The sequence below is a fragment of the Sarcophilus harrisii genome, chromosome 1, assembly GCF_902635505.1.
Source record: "Sarcophilus harrisii chromosome 1, mSarHar1.11, whole genome shotgun sequence".
Classification (NCBI taxonomy): Eukaryota; Metazoa; Chordata; class Mammalia; order Dasyuromorphia; family Dasyuridae; genus Sarcophilus; species Sarcophilus harrisii.
Genome location: NC_045426.1, coordinates 698,211,888 through 698,234,875, shown reverse-complemented (window position 1 = coordinate 698,234,875; position 22,988 = coordinate 698,211,888). Strand labels below are relative to the sequence as shown.

Sequence of the window (22,988 nt, the reverse complement as noted above, 5' to 3'; positions counted from 1 at the left end):
AGGCTGATGGGTGGGAAAGAAAAGACAGACTCGCCAACCCAAACCCAACTGTTTGTGTCCGTGTCCGTCTGTACCAGGTTGTGTGTGTCTGTACCTGGGAGGGAGACAGCCGGGCAGCTGCGAGCTGGAAAGCCAAGCCCTCCCCTGGAGAAACTTGGCTGGGAAGGGGTGGGGACTGAGCTCCCAGCAAGCTGGAATGCAGGTTGCCAGGCAAAAGCGAGGCGTGGAAGGCTCGAGTGCTTGGGAATTTCCAAAGATAAGATCCAGGGCCTTCTTGCATCTTCCTTTGCCCTCCAAAGAGACCCCCGGGCTGGTCTGACCAGTCCTCCCTTCCTTTGGCAGGTACCAAGGCAAGGAAACTCCCCACACACTCTCTAGAGATGTAACCTCCTTTCTATTGTCCCGTCCCCGCTCCTGCCTGAGCCGGGCTGGGTGCTTAGCCTTTGGGGCTCTGAGTTGAGGGTGCCATTGGAAACAGAAAGATGCTGGCTGGGCCATTCAGAGCCACGGGCATCCCAGGCAAGGACAGGGGAGGAGAGGCAGGTGAAAAAACCAGAGATGTCTCCAAGCTCTACATGGGACATTTAAGTGGGAGAGGCAGCTCTTAAGGCTCTTTACAGGGTCCTGGCTTCCCTCTACTCTGATTCTTAAGGCCCTCCAGTTTCCAGAGGGCCTTTCTGGGGACTGACTCTGCCCTTTCCGCAAACTTCTCCCCGAGTGAGCCATCCCCAGCTTGTTGCTCTGCTGTGATCCATGGGGATGCTCGTCTCCTCTCCTCCCCACTTCCTGAGAGGCCCTTTTGGCCAGCTCTCTAGACCCTAATCTCTGCTCTTGGATTGCCAGCACGCTAATGCTCTCCTGATGCTAACTCAGACATTCTCCAGCTCCTTAGGCTTCTGCTTTCTGTGGCTTCTTAGGCAACATGTAACCTATTACGGTTTGATTGTGGAGGGGGGATTTGAAACTGAATTGTAAGGACCCGAGGCCCTCACAGAAGTATCCTTCCTTTTACTTTGGGCCCCTTTCCTGGAGCAAGCCCTCCGATCTCCCCCACCCTGACTTTAGGACTCTGATTCTGCTCACTGGACACAGGTCCTTCCTGGACGCCAATCCATCAGATACGCTGATGTCCCGAGGAAAAGAAGCACGTGGCCTCGGTCCAAGGAGATCAGGTAGCTGGCACTAACAAAGGAATACTCTGTCCGGAGGAATCATGTCTCTGGAGTGCCATCCAGTTCGGTGGCCCTGGGCCCTTTCATGAATGGAGTCACTCTTCCACACATGGCCGGAGGGTAGGAAGAACATTCTTCCTTGAGCGGGCCATCCTTAAAGTTCTCTCCTATTCCTTGGAAACTTTTCTCCCATGAATAATCTTGATCTCACGTATCCCATCTATCAGGTAAAAAGATTCCTAGCCAAATCTCTGAAACGGCTGCAAGAGAATCTGAACTTGAAAGCCAGAGGAGACTTTATGGTGTTTGAGAGTTTCAATTGGGACTTCATTATGGGTTTTCTTGACAGAGACACTGGAGTGGTTTTCCGTTTCCTTCTCCATCTCCTTTTACAGATGAGGAAACTGAGACAAACAGGGTTGAGTGACTTGCCCAGGATCACACAGCTAATAAGTGTCTGAGGCCACATTTGAACTCAGATCCTCTTGATTCCAGGGCTGGTGCTCCTTGGAGTCACCTAGCTGCCCTTTAAGGGGACTTAAAAGGCTTTGTAGTTTAACCCCCTCATTTAATGATTAAGAAACTGAGGCTCAAAGAAATTGACTTGTGACTCAGTCGCATAGGCGGCAAGATGGGATTGATCCTGATGTTAAAGGATCACAGATTTAGAGTTCGATGAGACCTTAGGCAGCTAAGCGGTACCATAGTGCAAGGGTCACTTAACCATGTCTACCTCAGTTTCCTCATCTATAAAATGAGCTAGAGAAGGAAATGACAACTACCTGTGTGCCATATCTTAGCTAAGAAAACTCCAAAGGGGTCATGAAGAGTTAAGTATCTCCGAACAACAACAAGAGACCTTAGAGGCCATTGAATTCAATCTCCTCATTTTATAGGTGAGAAAACTAAGAAGTAAAAGGGGGTAAGTGACTTGTTCAGGTCCACTCAGCCAGTAAGCATCTGGGATAGGTTTTGAACTTAGGTCTTCCCGATTCATAGATCATGACATGATCTACATTTAGAGATGGAAGAGACCTTAGAAAAGTAATCTGCTCCAACTTTGCCTCAGTTTACAGATGAGGAAACAGCTCTGGAGAGGTGGACTAATTTACCTGAGGTCACAACGGTGTTAAGAAGAAATTTAGCCTTACCAGGACAAAATAATTAGCCCAGCACCATGGCCTGAGAGCAGAATGTGATGGAAATGAAGGGAAGAGCACGCATGAAGCATTAGATTCCCTCACCTTGACGCCTAGAAATGGAATCAAACCCAGCCATGAGGCTCCCTGAGAATGATCGTGCCCAATGAGAGGCCCAAGGAAAGCGGGGGAGGAGGAGGAGGGAGGAGGGGAGCAGGAGGATGGGGGGCTTTGAAGGCAGAAGGACCCAGAAGCAGCTCGAGCGCCACGCATGCACACAGATGATCACAGATGAGCTTGTGGAAATCCGTGAGAACAAACTACTTACTTCAAGTACCTGCTGCTTGGGACCAGTGGGATGGGGGAAAGGAGGAAGGAAGGGGATGAGAGAAGAAAGAAGAAAAGACAAGAGTTTGATAGACTTTAGGGGAGAAACCCCCCCCTCCACCTTCAAGCCATTCTCAGAAGGGCAGAAGCTCCCCGGATCATGCCTCTGGAGCTGGTATCCAGTCCAACTGCCTCATTTTACAGAAAGAAAATTCACATCTAGGAAAATGACATGCCCAGAGCCACAAATGGCAGAGCTGGGATTTGAAATCCAGCGTATGTTCCACTGAACCTCAAAGGGCTTCTTGGGGACCAGCTCCAATCATCCTCCCCCCAACAACCTTTAACCCTATGGTCGGAGCCAAGGGAAAACAGAAGGTCATACCAACCCTTTCCATCTTTCCTTCCTCCCATAATGCAAAGTTATCACCCAGATTGGCATCGATTTTGAGGTAAGAACTCAGAGGTTATCTAATCTAATCCCTTTATTTTACAGATGAGGTCCAGAGAGATGAACTGACTTACTCAAGGTTACAAAAGTAGCAAGTGGCTGACTCAGGACTTGAACCCAGATCCCTGGCTTCTAAATCTGGCACTCTTTCTCTGGTAACATATTTAGCTAATTTGTTCTTGCTACTCAAGCTCCCATTTAGTAAGAGGCCTATTGCTTAGATAGCTGCCTACTTGAATGGAAGATAGAGGGGAAAATCTTCAGCAGAGAATCTTTTGTCGGCTCATGAGACACTTCCACGCAAGATTTCGTAATTTTGTTGTTCTACAGTTATCTTTCAATCATGCAAAAATGTATCAATGCCTACTATGTGCCAGCTATTGTGCTAAGGATTCAAAGATGGTCTCTGCCCTGAAGAAGTCTACCTTCGAATGGAAAGACAACATGTATCAATAAGAGTAAATATGATGCATATAAATCAGATACAGTATCTGAATCTATCCTGTGCTCTGCTTCCCAAGTTAGCAATGGAGGTCTGATCATGTCACACCTGCTCTATGACCTCCATTGGCTCCCTATTACTCCCGGGATTAAAACGGAAATGCCTCTGTTTGTGTATTAAAACTCTCCTACCTTGTTCCCTTTCAAAACTTCTAGCTTTATTATTATTATTTTTTTAACAGTTCATTCTTCTCCACATATTCTAGGTACCTGTAACATTGGTGTCTTTGTAATTCCTTGAACACACTGACTCATTTCTTATCTCCATGTTTTTGCACTGTCTGTACTCTTTGCTTAGAATGCTGGTTCTCTTTATTTTTTTGACTTCCTTCAAGGCTCAGTTTTAATCTCACTTATTCCAAGAGGTCTTTTTTAGTCTCCTCCCCACTTCCATCCCAGGTGTTGATTCTTTACATCCTCAACTTGTTTTCCATATACTCCATATATAGCTTAAATAGGCCTATGATATATATATATATAGCCTCTCCCCCTTTTTAAGAATGTAAGCTTCCTGTGGCTGTTTTTGCCTTTCTTTGCAGTCCTAGTACTGAGCACAATGCTCGGCACACAGTAAGCATTAAATGCTTGTGTATTGACTTGGAGGAACTTGATAAATTATGGCCTCTCCTGTACATATAATTAATCTTAACAGAACTAAACAGAAAAAGAATGGAGAAAATAATTGTCTTTTATGAGAACTTTCTGATAAGCAGAGCCAGAACTAGGTATAGGCAAATTAGGCTGCATCCCAGGACATGTGCAACATGCAGGGGCATATAATAGTTATTTCAGAAAATTCCTTTTTATAGTTAGACAGTTTTGATGTCAGAAAATTCCCTTTTTCATAGCTTGTAGTTATTAATGAATACACTGAAAGATCAAAGCCTACTTGTAAAATTTTCTTGATCATTCCAGTTTATTAGAGTTTTGTCCTCTCTTTGATTACCTTGGTTTTATTTCGACTATACTTATATGCGTGCATATTCTTTCCTCTAATAGAATATAAGTTCCTTGGAGGCAGGGATGGTTTCATTTTTAAAAAATCTGTATCCTCAGTATACAGCACAGTACTTGACACATAGTAGGTAAACAAATATTTTTTCATCAAGGGAGAGAAAGAAAGGGAGAAGGAAGGGAATAAGCATTTATATAGTGATTACTATGTACCAGGCACTATGCTAAACACTCTAATAAATATTATCCTAATTGATTATGGTACCAAAGGGGCTCAATTCCTCAATTTAGTCCAGGAGGGAAATATAATGTCCAAATCTTGCCCAAAACATAAAAATACTGCGTCCTGGTTCTGTAAATAGAATTTTAGGTGAAGAATATTATTAAATGAGGAAAACTATAGACTATTTTCCTGATTATGAGTCACAAATGGTAGTTCTGAGCAATCTTTTATTAATACTATCTTTCTGGGCAAAACGTGATCTCCTTCTGGCTAGCCAGAAGGATGAAAATCCAAGGGTTTTCTTCCCATTCCATTTCCTGTGACTTTAGGCACCTTTGGAGGATGACTTGTCACTCATAAAACCGGTTTTGCTCCCTTAGTTCAGAAGGATCCCTACCCAAAGACCTGCCATATTGTCTGAGACTGGATAAACATGTTTAACTGGCAAGAAACTCTTCCTTTGGGAAACTCACTTCAGCCTGAAGACTCTCCAGCCGGATAATGTGTTGGTTGGATGAGGAATTTTTCTCCCGGAAATCTTCTCGGAGGGCGTGGACTTGCATGGAGAGTTGGCGCTCCACTTCTGATGCCTGGGAATAGAAAAGAACACAAGGGTTTTAGCTGAGACACAGTGGGGTAGGGCTTTAATTCTCCCTCTAGTGACCAGTTTGTACCTCCCATAATTCTTTTGTCAAGTTTAATCAGAAGTTGATGTGACAGAAAGCTTTCAGGTCATGAGACTGGGCTGTACAAGGTCAGGCTCAAGGATTTATAGCCAGAGTTCTTAGACATTTTGGGGTGTGTATCATGGGCTCCAACAGCTTAAGAATCCCTTCTCAGAATAAAGTTTTTAAATGCATAAAATATAACAAAGAGGACTGCAAATGAAACCAATGATGTTGAAACATAATTATCAACATATTAAATTTATATTTTTATATATATATATACCTACATGTTTATTTTTATTTTTACTTTACATATATAAAATATAAATAAATAAATATATTTTAAATATATATTATATAAATTTATACAAAATCATATTTTTAATAATAAAAGCATTAAATAGCACTATATAAAATATTAAGTATTTCACATTTATTAATACTATATTCAAAGGCTAACTAGCAACATATAAAAATAAGTTTTATATTCACTAATACTGTATTACAGCATTAAATAGCAAAATATTGAAGTTTTATATTTATTAATCATATGAAAAGCATTAAATAGCAATATATCAAAATACTGAATAGTTTTATAGTTATTCATATGGAAATCATGAAATAGTAATATATCAAAATACTGAATAGTTTATATTTATTAATCATATGGAAAACATGAAATAATATATAAAAATTAAATATTCCATGTTTATTAATACTGATTAAATGACTAGCAATATGTAAAATATAAAATGTTTTATATTTATAAATATTGTATTAAAAACACTAAGTAGCGATATAGCAAAATATTAATGAAAATTAATTCATTAAATGAATTAATTAAATAAAATGAGAATATATAAATATTAAATACACAGACATGAGGGTAAGATATCCTGCATTAAAGGGTTGCAGATTTCGAGTTGAAAGAGCCCGCAGAGATCAACCTGCCCCATCTCCTTGTTTTATAGACAAGGAGATGGAGGCCAGGGGAGATGAAGGCTCTTGTCTATTAGCTTTCCTGGAAGTCGTATCCCATCGTTGAATCATATTGAGCTCACAGAGTCCACTGTGATTTAGCAGATGATTGTAGCTCTCACGGGCCTCCCTCAGCTAGAAGTGGGTCCCCTGCCTGAATAAATGCTCTGCCACAAAGTAGGTCAGGACCACGGAGAAAAGTTACAAGGCAAACAGACTTTCGAAATGGGATGAGTGCTGTGATCAACAGCTGGGTCCATCAGCTGCTTCTCTGACGGCTGTGCTCCCGACATTCTGCAATTTCTCTGTCAGGCCCCAGAAGCCTTTTTTCTTTCCCCCCTAGAAGTTCCCTTCACTCCTGGATTTCTCTTAGCAGAATCACCCTCTGTGGTCTCTTCCTCTGACTGGCTGGCTCTTTCCAAAATCTCCATTTGAAGGGGATGCCCAAGCTAGCTGGATCTCCATTCCTCCCCTGGCTACGTTTCAGACTCCTCCAACTGCCCTTGCCAATTCCCTCACCCCGGGTACCCCCTACCCACTTCAGCTTCCTTTTATGGCTAGCCTTGCCCCAATCTGTTATAAACTCCCTGAGGACCGGGCTTTTTGCTTTGTGTTTGTATTACCCAGGCTCATCCCGATGGCCATCACTTAGTAAACACTCAATAAACGCCTAACCTTGACTTGAATGAGAACTGACAGGATCATTTATAACCTTGCATGTGTGAAGGGTAATCTATGACCAGACACCTACCCCAAGGATATTGGTCCACTGGCAAAATGAATTATGGCGCTAGAAAGCATCTCGGAAGCCACCTTAATGTCACCTCTTCAACAGATGAGGAAATTAAGGCAGAGAAAGGTGAAATAACTCTCAAGGGCACACAGGTAGTAAGCAGCAGAGGGAGGAGGGACCATTTAGTTCAATCCCCTTATTTCATCAAAAAGAAAACTGAGGCACCCTTGGGGGAAAATGACTCACTCAAATCTCAAGGCCTGGAGGAGTTAACATACCCTTTCAAAGTAGGTCACTTGCTTCCTTTTCATAAAAAGATTCTGGTTCAGACCTTTGGATTGAGGAAGTTCCTATTAGCTGGTAGGGAAGCAAACTAAGCTTAGCCCCTTTCCTCTTTAGATTATATTCAAAGAAAGGAAGCATTTATATAGCACCTACTATATGCCAGGCACTATATGCTAAGTGCCTTACAAATATTACCTCATTTGATTTTCTTTTTTTTTTCCTAAAAAAGATAATATTCTTTTCCCCCAGATCATAGCAGAATATGCATACATCTATATGTGTATTTGTATCCATATTCACCCAAATATCATAGGACAGTGCATATCAAGAACCAAAAAGAAACTGTTATTTTCACCAGTTATTTATATTCCCAGGCATCCTTCCTGTGTAAGATACAGCATTATATCACTCACTGGAAATCTAGCATCAGTCCATCGGATATTTATCACAGCTCGCCATTTTTGCCACTAGAGCCAAAGTTTACGATAATAAAAAAGTACATTTCTTTGTTTTCACGTTTCTATTACATCTCGTTTGATTTTCAAAACAACCTTGGGAAGTAGATGCTACTATTATTCCCATTTTATAGATGAGGAAACTGAGGCAGATAGCTGCTAAGTGACTTGCCTAGGGTCACACAGTTAGGAAGTGCTGAGGGCTAAATTTGAACTCAAGTCCTTCTGACGCAGAGGTCAGTGCTCTATACATTGTGTCACCTAGCTGTTCCCATTAATACTTTTTAGATGCAGAGACTGATGCTCTAAGAGGTCGGGAATCACCCATGATCACCAGACTGATGAACGTCCACGGCAGGATTTGAACCCTGATCTCCTGACCTTCAGAGCCACCATTCTCACTGTGCCACACTGCTTACCCGCTATTCCTCCCACATGACACTTTATCTCCCATCTCCATGACTTTGTCTTGGCTCTTCTACAGGCCAAGAATGCTTTTCCCCTTTATCTTTGCTTCTTAGAATATGTCTTGAGGACTTAGTTCAAATCTTACCTTCCACAGAATTCCCTTCTCCCCAAATCCTGGTGCCTTCCTTCCTTTTTACCTTTCATCTATGTGTCTTGTGTAAATACACACACACACACATACACACACACACACACACACACTGAGTTACGTATTTGTATTGTATTATATGCATTTGTCTCTATTAGAATGTAAGCTTCTTGAGAGCAGGGATTGTTTTTGCTTTATTTGTATCTCTCCTGTCTATATAACGACTAGCACCCAATAAGTCCTTAATCAATGCTTGATCATTGATTTTGTCTTTGCATTCATCCTGTTTAGCATAGTGCAAACAACTATTTCTTGAATTTGGGATTAAATTGAATGATAATCATAGTTTTGGATTTTTAAAAAATTTCCTCCTCACTTTGCTTAGAAATCAGGAGCCTTATGGGCCACTGGTGCTATTTTAGACAGCTACATGGCACGGAGCACTGGGCTTGGAATCAAGAAGAATTGGGTTTAAAGCCAGGCTCAGACATTTCCTAAATGTGTGGCTCTGGGGAAACTATTTAACCTGTCTGCCTTAGTTTCTTCATCTGTAAAATGGGAATGATGGGATTGTTGTGATAATATATGTATAATGCTTAGCGCAGTGTCTAGAATAAACTTAAATGCTCGATTACTTCCTCCTTTGAGCTGGAACATCTTTTGAAGGAAGCAAGGTCAAAGTATCTCTTCATAAAGGAGACTGAATCAGCTGCTTCCCTGTAGTCAGCTTGCCAGCTGCTTAAATGACTAATTGGACTAGGAGGTGACAGAAGAGGAAGGCAGTGATGTTTTCAAAGTCAGTTGATTGTTGTTGGGCAGAGTGAAAGGGCAGTGACAGAGCTGGGCCTGTGAGGAGATACTCAGGGGCTCAAGATTCTTTGGATTACATGTGCAAAAGTGTTTGTGGCAGGTCTCTTTGTAGTGGCCACAAACTGGAAACTGAGTGGCTGCCCATCGTTGGAGAATGGCTGAATAAATTGTGGTATATGAATATTATGGAATATTATTGTTCTGTAAGAAATGACCAGCAGGAGGATTTCAGAAAGGCCTGAGGAGACCTACAGGAACTGATGCTGAGTGAAATGAGCAGGACCAAGAAAACATTGTACACGGCAACAAGATTAGGTGATGATATACTGTGATGGACGCGGCTCTTCTCAACAGTGTGGTGATTCAAGACAATTCCAATAATCTTGGTAAATGGAAACTGTTAATCTGCCTCCAGTGAGAGAATTATGGAGACCGAATATGGATCATAGTATTTTCACTTTTTTATTTGTTTTTTTCTTTCTCATGGTTCCCCCACCTTTATTCTAATTTTTCTTATATAACATGACAAGTATGGAAATACACTTAAAAGAGTTGCATATATTTAACCTATATCAGATGACTTGCTGTCTTAGGGTGGAAGATTCCACATGTCTATACTTATTACCATTGGTTAATATCCTTTTCTTCCTAAGAAGGTCAAAGTCAGATCTCCCTTGAAGCCTCTTTCTGAGAATTCCTCCAATTGAAAATAATTTCACTCTCCTCAAATATTCCCAGAATTCCTTGATTTCTACTTTATCCCTATCATGTTCAATTTGGCTTACTGTTATTGTTAACAACTGTTATTTCTTAACAGTTTGAACCTTCACTCTATTCCAATAAGTATCAATCAATTTCATATGATTCCATAGGGGTAATTATTATAAGTTCTGTATATTATGCCTCAGAGCTGTGAACTACAGATTGTGAGATCATTTGCTTAATCTCAGGAAGCTAACTAGAGCCCTCCACCCTTGTTTTTCCTTGTCATGGTGACCAAATCCAATGTGGCAAAGGTGACTCAGTTACATGGAAAGTCGAGACCATTCTCTCGTGTCCAACACGAACAGATGCCTATTTTATGACTATCTTATGACCACTTAGTCAGTGCAGATGCCTCATGCTTCATCCAATCTGTGCCATTCCCCCACCCCTACTAATGTGTCATTTTTGGTCCTTATGGGCAAGGTCTATCAACCAATGAGATCCTGTATTTTATCATAATGTGTCATTTTTGGTCCTTACAAGCAAGATCTATCAACCAATGAGATCCTGTATTTTACCATGCCTCTTTGCATATCAAACTCTCTCTATATATAAGATCCTGGAGGAAGGGGGCATCTCAGATTATGAGGAAGATCTGAGGTCCACTCCATTGAGGGGACCATGGACCCTTTTGAAAAGTGCCATTGACTAAGAGCTCTGTCTCACTCTCTTTTATTGTAGGTTGGATAATATTAATCTCCATACAACACAACAACAACAGCTAACAGCTATATAGCATCTCAAGATTGAAAAACACTAGTCAACATATGTGATTTTTACTGGATCATCCCCAAAGCTCTGGGAATATAGGCTATTATTATTCCCATTTTACATATGATGAAATTGAGGCAGTTTAAGTGATTTGACAATGATCACTCAGTTAACAACAATAAGGATGATAAGCATTTATACAGTAACTTCCACTAGAGCATCATAGAAGTCCTAAGAGGAAGGGGTTATTATTCTCCCCATTTTCCAGGAAACTGAGGCAAACAGAAATGAAGAGATTTACCTAGGGTTACATAGCTGGTAAGTATCTGAGGCAGGATTTGAATTTATATCTGTCCCAATGAAAAAGTTCAGCATTTTCTTCACCATAATACCTAGCTACCCCATCGTATCCCTTTAATAGATTGCAAAGCCTTTGAGGGCAGGTGCAGTGTCTTTGCTAGATTTGTGTTCCCAGTGAGTGGATTGAAGTGAAATACAGAATATCAGAACTGGAAGGGACTCTGATGTCGAGCGTTAAATACAGTCCTCTCACTTCACAAATTAAGCAACTGAGGATAAGAAAGATGAGATGATTTGAGAAAAGTCACACCGATAAGAGATTGCAGTGCAGGGCTAGGCTATGTACTTAGGGCCTCTAATTGCAGATCCATCATTCCCAGTTTTAGCGAGGATATTTCTAGCAGTGAAAACCTTTCATTCTTCGAAAAATACCTAAAATGCTTCAGGTCAGCAGAAAGGGCTTATTTTAGCCGGCCTCCTGTGGATAAAAAAATAAGTTCAAAAAGGCACTTTTCTCTCTCCTATACAGAGAACACTGATTAGAGTTGATGGGAGCTCTATAGGCAAAGATAGATTTGAAGAATATGAGGTCGGATGCCAGCAGCAAGTATATTAGTGTAAGAGACACAGAGCGTGCTCCGACTTGCCTTTTCTGATGGGTTCTACAGAGCATGTATGGACCATCCTTCCCTGCTCCGTGTCCACTTCAAACTTAGGGAGGCTCCTTATAGCCACTCCAGACATGGGCTCGTACTGGCTGACAAAGAACATCCCTTTAATTGACTATTGAGTCAAAAGACATGATGTCTCAGGGATTTGAAGAGTTCTCTAAATGGCTGCTGAACCGTTACTTAGTGGATACACAAAAATGGTGAATCCCCTTCTTCTTCCCCTCTCCATCTCTTTTTCTTGACTTGAAAGCCTAAGCACTACTTTGAGCTTCATCCAGAGAGTGGGAGGGAGGAATGGGGGCTGCCTTATCTCCCCCCTGGCTCTTATGGGTCTATGAATATATATGACTAGCCCGGTCTTTTTTATGTTTTTGCTTTATTGATTACAGTCAAATGAATATCCTGCCATGGTATCATCTAGGCAGAAACCGTATGATTTTTAAGAGTATGTTGTACTAGCGTGTCAGAGCTGATGGCAGAGAAATTTCCTGTATCAGGAATCGAGACACACTTTAAGGTGTGTGACTATGGAAAAGCAGTCATTCGAGGATGAAAACAGCTTCAAGGGGCATGATCCTTCAAGCAAGGGCTACTGACTAGAAAGTCACAGGCTTTTTAGAACCTGCTAGAGAGCTACACCTAAGGGAAGCTATAGAAAGAAAAAATGTCTAGGGCCAGGAGTTGGAATGTTCCCCTTTATTACATATACATGAAGTACATTTCACTATCAGTATACTCTAAGTTTGTGCCCATTTCTCTTCCCCCACTATGGATTTTGTGTGTATATTTGGAAGAGCTTATCCCAGATCCATGGGGTAATGTTTTGTATCAGCTGTTCTTATCTTGCCCTTTCTAAAAGAAAGTTGAGTCAACTGGCTGATTGTTGATAAGAAGCCCACCAGTGGGGACTCAAAGACTTCAGTGCTCGAAGTACAGTTCTACAGGATTCCCGCTAGAATCCCAAGAGAGAATAATGGTCATCCACCATATGAGGACTCAATCTGTGAGTTTAAGTGCAAATTGGCAAGTGGCCTAGAGGAGGTGCTAGACTAGTTTCACAGGTTCAGAAGTGAAAGGAAGGAAATTTGGTGAAAATGTTCATACATATTATATGATTTAATTTGTGCAATAAGTGTGTAAGGAAGCAATGTCAGGTTCGTTTTACATATACATGTGTGTATATAAACACATGTATGTGTGCATAGATACAAACACGTGTGTATATAATCTATTTAAGAGTAGCAGATTGAAGTTTAGAAGAGGAAACTAGTCTTTCTCTATGCCCTCATTGATAACTCTCATGGCATTTATTTATTCATTTGTGAGGCAATCCAGATTAACTAGTATCTTGTTTAAGGCTGGATTTGAACTCAGGTCCTCCTGACTCTAAGACCCATGCTTTACGTTCTGCGCCACTAGCTGCCCCTCATGGCATTTATTAGATACATAGGAATATAGCCTTAAAACTGGAAGAGACTTTAGAGGTCAATGATCCGTTTCCCCCTTATTTGGCAAATGAGAAAACTGAGGCAAAGAAAGAGGAGGTAACTGGTCCAGGATCACACAGTTACTAAGTGTAGAAGGGGAGAGTTCATCTCCTCCAGGATCCTATTATTCAATCATCCCTTCTCTCTATTTTCTAAGACTCTCCTTATCGTCTGGTTCTTTCCCCGCTGACCACAAACATGCTCAAATCTCTCCCTAACCTTCCTCAAAAACAACAAACAAACAAAAAACCACTCCTTCATTTCCCTGTAGCTCTCACCTTCTTACTGCCTTCCCTTTCAGAGCCAAACTTCTACAAAAAGCCGTCTGCCCTCTTTTCTCCATTTACTTTCTCCTCATCCCGCCAACCCCTTTGAGATCTAGCTTTGGCCCCCACCACTCAACAGGAAGCTCTCTCTCCAAGGTCCCAAATGAGCTTTCAGAGAGCTCCTAGCTAGGTCTCCCTCAACAGCACCATCATCATTATTAATCTGGACGTACAAAAAGAGAGGCTGCCCAAGTTAAGATCTTGGTGGGAAGTCAGTTCATTTGATGCTCTTGAAGGTGCCGTTGTTCCTGCCGGGGGCCTTTTGTTCCCTGCTGAACAAGTCAGCTCTCCTTAGGGTCCTGCGACAAGAGACGGGCTGTGTTTTCCAGGCGGCTCTACACCGAGCTCCATGCAAGTCAGAGAACATCTTGTCCTAACAGCTGAAAAATATCTCTTGGCCAAATCACCCCAGGAGCTCACATTGAACGAGTGATTTAAGTGAGAATTCCGAGAATTTCTCCAGATGAAACAGATACATTTCATCCTGTTCCCAGGCTTTTCATTTTGGAGCAGTGCTTAATGAGATGCTGCTGCCTTGGGAACGGCCCGGTGTTCATGGTCTGGGAAGGCCCACGTCTGCCAGACAACATGGGATTAGTGAGTGAGCGGCTCTGGCAAGTGTGTCTGAGCTGCTTAAAATAAGGAAATCAGACTAGATGCCCTGCCCTGAAGGTGCCTTCCAAATCTGACTTCCTGGATTCGCAAGTTTCCTTCCAGAGCTAGCATTCTTTCCAAGGATCTTCCTAGTCCTAATATTCTAAGACCCCTCTCAGCCCTGATATCCCTTCTTCTAAGGCTCCCACACCCCAATATTGCCTGTTCTAAGACCCCTCTCAGCCCTGATATCCTCAATTCTAAGGCTCCTCCCAGCTCTGACATTCCCTGTTCTGAGACCTCTCTCAGCTCTGACATCCCCTGTTCTAAGGCTCCTCCCAGCTCTGACATCCCCTGTTCTAAGGCCCCTTCCACTCTACCATTCCCTCCCCCAAAGGTCCTTCCCCCAAATTCTATGTTTTAAGATTTAACTCAGACATCCCATTTTCTCCCAGACCTAACTTTGTGCCCTCGAGGACTTTTTTGGCAATGACTAGTATTAGTTCTCACTGTGCTAAGCTCTTTATGGTTATTTTCATTTGATCCTCATAACAACTTTGGGAGGCAGATGCTATTATTATTCCCTTTTTACAGATGAGGAAACTGAGGCTCAAGAGATTTGTGCAGAGCCACACAGCTAGTAAGGATTTGAAGATGAATTTGAATTCGGGTCTTCTTGACTCCAAGCCTGGAGCTCTATCTATTTCATCACCTAGTTTCTATCTTAGATTTTCAATCCCTTTACATTTTCAGTGAAGATGTAGCATCGATTAAGTTTTTGGAAAACAAAAACTTTTGCATGATGAAGTAGACCCCGAGTATCAGACAGATACAGAAAAGTGAAATTTACTCTGCCGGTTGAATATTTTGTATCATTTTTAATCCTTTTTCTTTAACCCCATTGGGGTTTTCCTGGCAAAGATACTGAAATGGTTTACCTTTCCTTCTCCAGTTCATTTTACAGATGAGCAAACCAAGGCAAAAAGGATGAAAATGATTTGCCCATGATCACACAGCCATGAGACCAGCTTTGAATCCAGGAAGATGATTCTTCCTAACTCCAGGTGCTGTACTCTACCCATTGAGCCATCTAGCTGGCTGAGTATTGGGGTGAGTTCATGTCCTTCACATACAGTTCAATCATATCATCAAAAGAAAAATTTGAAATGAAAGATTTCCCTTTTTCCTTTGTTCACCGTGTATACTTCTGACACACACATATATATAAAATACATATTATATATGTGATATATATTTATAAATATTATATATAAAATATGATACACACATATAGAGAATCAATGACATGGCTCTTTCCCTTCCATTTTGCCCTGGTTCAAATTTTTTGGCAGGCAGAGGAAGAGAGAGGACCTTGGGGAATTTTTAATACCAAGTAAGAGTTTTCTGGTCCAGAGGACTTTGATTGCTAGATATGGGATCTTTTTCTACTGCAAATTCTCTGAAACAAAAAAAAAATCACAGGGAACCGACTTGGGGCACTGAAAGGATAAGGGAATTGCTGATGGTCACACATTTGAGAGATCTACAAAGAAGCGGGACTTCCAGACTCCAAGGCCGGCCTTCAAGCCATCACACTACAATATTTCACCACCATCATCGTCATCGTCAAGGAGTACTGGATATGGCAGGATTGTCTGAAATGTTTGCTCTAAGAATAAATGAACGAGAACTCGCTAAACATTAAAAAGTGATTGTTATTTTAGATACTGATGCAAATATGAATTGCAGACATCAAAGACTGACCTCCCCAGAAACACCGATTTAATTGAAAAGGGGAAAAAAGAGACCGATGTTAACTACTCTTGTTTCCAAGAGACAAGGTTACATTATTCAGAATGTCAGATGCCCATGTCGGTCTAACAAAAAAAAAAAAAAACCCTCTTAGAAAAGGTTCAAGGTGAATAAAGGTTTTTAGTGTTCTCAAGGACTAACACAATAGAATTGGCTCGGTGTCTTCCCAGTCCTTGGCGTACAGTTGTACTAAAAAAAAAAAAAAAAAAAAAAAAAAAAAGTAATGAGATCCGCACTTCAGCAGCCAGTGGCTTAATGTAATGGCCGAGAAGTTTTCAAAGAAATGTTTATTGACTAAATGAATGAATGAGATCATTAATCTGTCATTTCAAATGGAACTCATGGTATGTAGGGTGAGGTTATTGAGACATATGACTACCCGAAGCGTGGGTTATGGTTTGTAGACCCACTAAAATTTAAGATCGCCAGTTTCCATCTTTTGTTTTGGGAATTAAGGGAAAAAAAGCTTTTGAGGGAAGCAGGTTGGGTTAGCAGTATCTCGGGTCATTTATCTAACTGAAACACTATTAAAGCCTTGTCAGGGTTTAAACAAGGTAAATCATAAGATCACAGACTTAGAGTTGAAAGGAACTTGGGAGATTACTAGTTTAATTCTCTCATTTTACAGTTGAAGAAACTGAGGCTAGAAAGGTTAAGTAATGAGGATTCGGAAGAGCAACCAGGATGGATGAAGGTCAATCAGTCACTGGTGTTTATTAAGTATTGACTCTGAGCTTTGTGTTAATGCTGTGCTAAATATGGGATGACGAAGGTCTTTAGGCACATGCCATATGAACAGGATTTAGAGAAAGTAGGGGATGCACAGCCTGGAGAAGAGAAGACTCAAGAAGATATCTCAGATGTCATCGAGTGGCTGAAAGGCTGTTGGGAAGAGGAGGAATTGGCCGGTTATAGGACCCCACTGTTCCCTCCCTGATCCTTCCCAGAGCAAAACAAGTTGTGGAAGAAAGAGTAGACTTTGTAGAGAGTCCAATTTAGACTTGATGTCAGGAAAAACGTCCTAGATTGCAGCTGCTCCAAAGTAGCATGGATTTGCCTCTGCTGGATCTGTAGTTAGAAAAACCTGAGTTCAAATTTGGGCTCAGATACTTATTAGTTCAGTGATCTAGAGCAAAGTAGTCAATCTCTGCCTTAGTTTCCTCATATGTAAAATGAAGCCAATAAGAACATGGACCTCCCAAGACTATTGTCAAGTTCAAATGAGGTATTTATATTTTTATTGTTTTATGGTTTTATTTTTGTTTATTTATTATTTTTATTGTTCAGTTGTTTTCAATTATGACTCTTTGTGATCTTATTTGGGGTTTTCTTGGCAGATACTGGAATGAATTGACATTTCCTTCTCCAGCTCATTTTTGAAAGAAGAAACATGAAGAAACAGGCAAATAAGCAAAGTGCCCAGGGATACAATATTAGTAAGGCCAGATTTGAACTTAGTACGGTTGGAGTAGATTATGTGTGAGTCTCTCTTGCTGCTAAAACGCTGGGAATTATAAAGGCTAGATTCCTGTAGTCTTTAGAGGAGGCACTTTATGGAATTAAGTGCTTATGGATTGAGGGCTATCAGATGGAAGGTAGGTTTCTCTCTAAGATGACCTTGTTTTGATGACTTACTCATGTACACAATAGCTTCCACATTAGAATGTAAGCTCCTTGGGGTGGGGCTTGCTTTGGCTGTTTTTTTTTCCCCCTGAGGGAATTGGAGTTAAGTGACTTGCCCAGGGTCACATAGCTGGGAAGTGTTAAGTGTCTGAGGCTGGTGCTCAATCCACAACTGCCCCATATCACACTTTTTTTAAAAAACCATTGCACTAGGCTGATTTCAGAAAAATGTGGGAAGTTGTAAATGACAGGTGAACTGGTACAAAATGAAATGAACAAAAGCAGGAGAACCCTCTATACAGTAACAGTAATACTGTATAATAATCAACCATGAACGACTTAGCTATTCTCATCAATGCAATGATCTAAGACAATTCCAAAGGACTTGTGAAGAAAAATGCTAGCCATCTTCAGAGAAAGATCTGATGAAGTTTGAATGTAAGTTGAAGCATATGATTTTTCACTTTCTGTATTTTTTCATGTTTTTTTTTTAAATTTTCACAGTTTTTCCTTTGATTCTGTATCTTCTCTCACAACACAACTAATATGTTAATATATTTTATATGCTTGAACATGTATAACCTAAATCAAATTGTTTGTCATCTCAGGGAAAGGGAAGGGGAAGAAGGAAGAAAAATTAGTAACTCAAATTAAAAAAAAAATGTTAAATGTTTAACCTATATTGGATCACTGTTTAGGGGAGAAGGGAATTTGAAACACAAGGTTTTGCCGAGGTGAATGGTGAAAGCTAAATTTGCAGGTATTTTGAAAAAAAAATCTATTGCTATTTTTAAAAAAATGAATGTAAAAATTGTCTCTGCATATAATTGGGAGAAAAAAATATATTTTAAAAAAAGCATGCTCTTTATTTACAAGGGAAGGATCTCGGTATAGGGATAATTTGAGGTCACACAAAAACAGCAGCTAGCAATAAAACAATGTCTTTAAGGTATTCCTTTCTGTAGAAATGCTTCAGTTTCTTGTCTTAACCTTCTTTCCCAGGAGAGAACAAAGTGATTTGAAGAAATTCCTTAATTAATGTCTGTCCTCTGCCTGATATGTAGCTGTTATCTTGAGTACTTGATATTCTCATTCTCTCTCCCTCTCTCTCTCCCTCTCCCTCTCCCTCTCCCTCTCCTCTCTCTCTCCTTTCTCTCTCTGTCTCTCTCTGCAATTGGGTTTAAGTGACTTGCATAGAATCACACAGCTAGGAAGTATTAAATGATCTGTGTGGTAAGATCTGAACTCAGGTCCTCCTGATTTCAGGGCTGGTACTCTATCCACTGTGCCATATAGCTGCCCCAATTGCTTGACTTTTTGATCATCTATTGCACCTTTCTCCATGATTCTCTGGAGAAGTTACAGACAGAGTCAACTTTTCTACTATACAAGTAAGGGGATGTACCTTGGACCTCATCCTATATTAGGAAAAGAGCTATAAGTAAGTATGGGCAGCCAGAGCTTTGTCCAAGGGCACTGAAATACACAGGGCACTTATGGAGCCTCAGCAGCATAGAAACAACTGAGCTCAGCAGATTAGGAAGATTAGTTGGGTAAAATAGAGAACTATCAGCTCGCTTCCTACTTGTGGCTGCACCGTAGGAAAGCTCCTTTCCCACTCTAACCAAACCTAGGTCATGATCTCTTCAGCAATGGCCTTATAGTCGATCAATTAATGTGTGTCTATTATGTGCCAGGCACTGTGCTAAGCAATAGGGATACAAATGGAAAAAAAGAAAAGAGAAACGAAAGTTTCTGGGAGTCATCTGCAGAGTTGATAGTTAAATCCATGAGAGAGAATGAAAAAAGAGAGTTTAAAGGGGGAGGACGACGTAGGGTAGAATCTTGGGAAATACCCACAGTTGCGGGGGTAGCATGAATCATGAAACAACAACAGACAGGTAGGGAAAGAACAAAGAGGGAGTATCCAGAGAGGCTGAAAAGCAGGGTCAAATGCAGGAGAGGCTGGGGAAGCAAAAGACAATTCTCTGGAGAGAACAACTGCAATCGACTGATGAGATCAGAAGTCAGATCTCAAAGGGTTGAGGAGTGCATGAGAGGAGAAGCTGAGGCACAGAGTACAGACAACCTTTCAAGGAGCTTAATTAAGAAAAGCAGGAGAGATATAAGATAATAGCTTGAGGATCCTAGAGCTCTCTGTGCCTCGGTTTCCTTACCTGTAAAGTAAAGAGGGTTAGACAACGTGGGACAAAAGACAATCTCATGAACAAGGGTTCTAGAGTTTCTTTTTCTATCAGCAAAGAAAGAAACGTAACATCAGGGACATCCCCAAAGTGCAGCTCTAGCCCATTCTTTCTGCTGACTTTCGATCTTACATCTTCAATTACATTTAAGGCATCTTGATTGGATGTTCAGGAGACATCTTAAACTCACTGTGTTGAAAATGACGTTTCTTATCTTTCCCTTATTCTTTTCTGCATTCCCACCTTCCTTCCCTATGACTCCTTAGGACACCTCCAGACTCCCAGTCCCTGGGGTTCCCCTACCCGTCCATTGTCTCCCAGTCTTTGTAAACAATCGGTTGTGAAAGCCTGTGAATTTTACTTCTGCAATATTTCTCAATATGTCCCCTTCTCTCCTCTGACATTACCATCCTTCTGGTACCATTACAATAGCAACAGGGTATTCTGCCTGTCTCACCTCTCTCTTCCCTCTACTCCATTCTCCATTCAGCCACTCCGGTGATTTTTCTAAAGGGCAGATCTGATCGTGTTACTCCCCTACTCAATCAACTTCAGTGGCTCCTTATTGCTTCCAGCATCAAATAGAAAATGTGTTTGGCATTCAAAACCCTTCACAGCTTAGTCCTCTCTTACTTTCTTACTTATTTAAGACATATATTCTTCCATTTGGTGATGGCCAGGAGAGCTGTTCCATGAACAAGACACTATCTCTCAGCTCTGGGTATTCTCACTGGCTGTTATTCTCCCTTCTCCACTCAGTTTATGGATTTCTCTGGCTTCCTTTAAGTTCCAACCCAAACTTCACTTTTTACAGAAGGCTTTTCTTAACCCTCTTAATTCTAGCGCTTTCCTTCTACTAACATTTCCTATTTATCTTCTAGGGGCACCTAGGTAGCACAGTGGATAGAGCACTGAGCTTGGAATCAGGTAGACTCATCTTCATGAGTTTATACCTGGCCTTAGACACTTACTAGCTGTGTGACTCTGGGCAATACTTAACCCTGTGTCTCAAAAAAAGTTTCCTTATCTGTAAAATGAGCTGGAGAAGGAAATGGCAAACTACTCTAGAATCTCTGCTAAGAAACCCCCAATGGGCTTCATGTAGAGTCAGACATGATGGAACAAGTGAACAATAATTTATCCTGCACATAGCTTGCTGTGTATATGTTTGTTTGGATGTAACCCTGTGTGTCTCAGTTTCTTTATAAAATAAGCTGGAAAAGGAAATGGCAAACCATTCTAAAATCTCTGCTAAGAAACCCCAGATGGGATCCTGTAGAATCAGACATGACTGGAACAAGTGAGCAATAATTTATCTTGTATATAGTTTGCTGTCTTTATGTTTGTTTGCATGTTGTCTCCACCATGAGATTGTAAAATCCTTGCTTCACATTTTGTATTTGGTGCTTTGCAGAGTTCCCAGCACATTGTAGGTGCTTGATAAATGTTGAGACAAGTGTTCAAAATAAAGAATCATGTAAAACTGAATCAAGGCAGTGCCCAGTTTCCTAAGAATATGCCTTCTTAGAGATGTTCAAGGACACTCCCTTTCCTCCACCCAAAGATCTGGAACTCTCACCTGAACTCTCCTCTTCCTAGAATTCCAAATATTTTTGTTTCCAAAGCCAGACAGCACCAAGGTTACTGGAAAACTACTTTGAGCTGATTTTCCTCCCATGAGAGAAAGTATGAGGACAAGTGGGAATTGGGGATGTTCTCCTGAACCAGTTTAAATTTAGGGCAGAGAGAGAAATGATGAGAATAACCTCTAAGTCTCCTCCTCCCCTTTCAGAATACAGAAAACTTCCACTAAAATCAGGATACCAGAGAAAATGATTTCCACATTAAACTCCAAGAAGTAGAGGAGAATGAACTTAAGCCCTTGTCTCGTCATCTGGCTCTAGTCAAAAATGAGTGTGGTTCAGTAGATAGGGAACTGGAAGTTGAAGAAGGAAAACATGGGTTCAAATCCTGCCTTGGATCCCTTTGCTTCCTTTATGTTTCAGTTTTTCTCATCTGTAAAATGGAGTGATAATAACATCTCCTTCCCAGGGCTATTTTGAGGACTCACAAGCCTTTAAGGGCTATTGCTATGGTTCATCCTTAGTTTTTAGAGGACCAATGGCATCATCGGTGATGTTTTGACTTTCAAGTGAATTGGATTAAGGTAGAGTTGTACAAAGTTGTTAGTTTTGCTCATCAAAGTTAAGTGGCAAGACAAAAGTCAAGACTTTTGGCCTGGGATGATCTATGTTTGAAGTCTGATCAAGCTCTAAAGGTTCCATGGTATCCGTTTCAGCCACCTTCATAGCCATTGGAACAAATTGTTCTCACCCACCCATTCCTTGGGGGGAAATGTTCACATGCTTGGAGTAGCACCGCTTTAGCACACCGATAGATCTGAGACCCACTGGTTATCTTCAATCTGCTTTAGCCCATCAACAGAGAGGATTTTTGGGGGGTACATGCTACAGCTTCTTGGAGCTATAGGTAAGAGTTAGATGGCAGGAGGACATCGAAGGTGGAAAGCAACCTTGAAAAAGGCAAGAAAATGAAACACTATATAATAAGGTTGTGAATGTTCTAATTCTAAAAACTGCCCTTTTTGTCTAAACTGATAAGCCAGAACTTCTTAAATAAAGACTATAAGATAGTCAAGATATGTTCCTAGATGATAGAACTGGAATTAAGAGCTAAAGGCTTGACCTGCACTTTTATCAAAGCTTCTCCTGTCTCAGGAGGATTAACAAGTTAATTTCCTTTCTTTAAAGCATGGTCCCACAGGAGAAGAGGGTAGCCTAGCCATCAATGCTGCCTAATGTGATTGAGGAAGACTTTTATGTAAATTGTTCATGACAGAACCAACTGCTTGGGTGCTCTTCCCAGCATCCCGACCTTACTTGTTTAGGAGGGCAAAGGTACAATCTTTAAACACTCAAAATGCAGAGATTCTTTCATTATACTTGCTATAATCATGCCATTTGAGGCCTTTTAAAAATGCAATCATAATATTTGACCGGTCAGATTGATGGCTACAGCTTAATAGGCTTCTTTCTTGCTTTGAATCTATACAGGGCATTTGCCAGCCTTCAATTCAATTCACTTTAAACATTTATCAGGCACTTATAATGTGCCGGGCCCCCTAGGGTAGACATTGGGCAATCAAAGACAAAAATAGAACTATCCAAGAGAAAGTGCTAACAACTGGGATTGGGGTGGGTAGAGGTAAGAAAACTCTTGTGT

The 22,988-nt window shown here is 40.9% G+C and overlaps 1 protein-coding gene across 4 annotated transcripts in view; it reads right to left on the bottom strand.

Annotated features, from left to right (window-relative positions):
- The window catches only part of BICDL1 (BICD family like cargo adaptor 1), a 144,845-nt gene that overhangs the window by 58,735 nt on the left and 63,122 nt on the right, over positions 1-22,988 (bottom strand). For 3 of the 4 annotated variants that reach the window (XR_004231306.1, XM_031948709.1, XM_031948707.1), the window contains exons 3-4: positions 5,241-5,357; positions 2,640-2,651 (exon numbers count right to left, since the gene is read on the bottom strand). Coding sequence is in view for 3 of the 4 variants with exons in the window: in XM_031948709.1 (XP_031804569.1) it covers positions 2,640-2,651; positions 5,241-5,357 (129 nt within the window). In the remaining variant the exon portion in view is untranslated. The remainder of the gene's footprint in view (positions 1-2,639; positions 2,652-5,240; positions 5,358-22,988) is intronic. The other variant, XM_031948708.1, reaches the window with a different exon arrangement.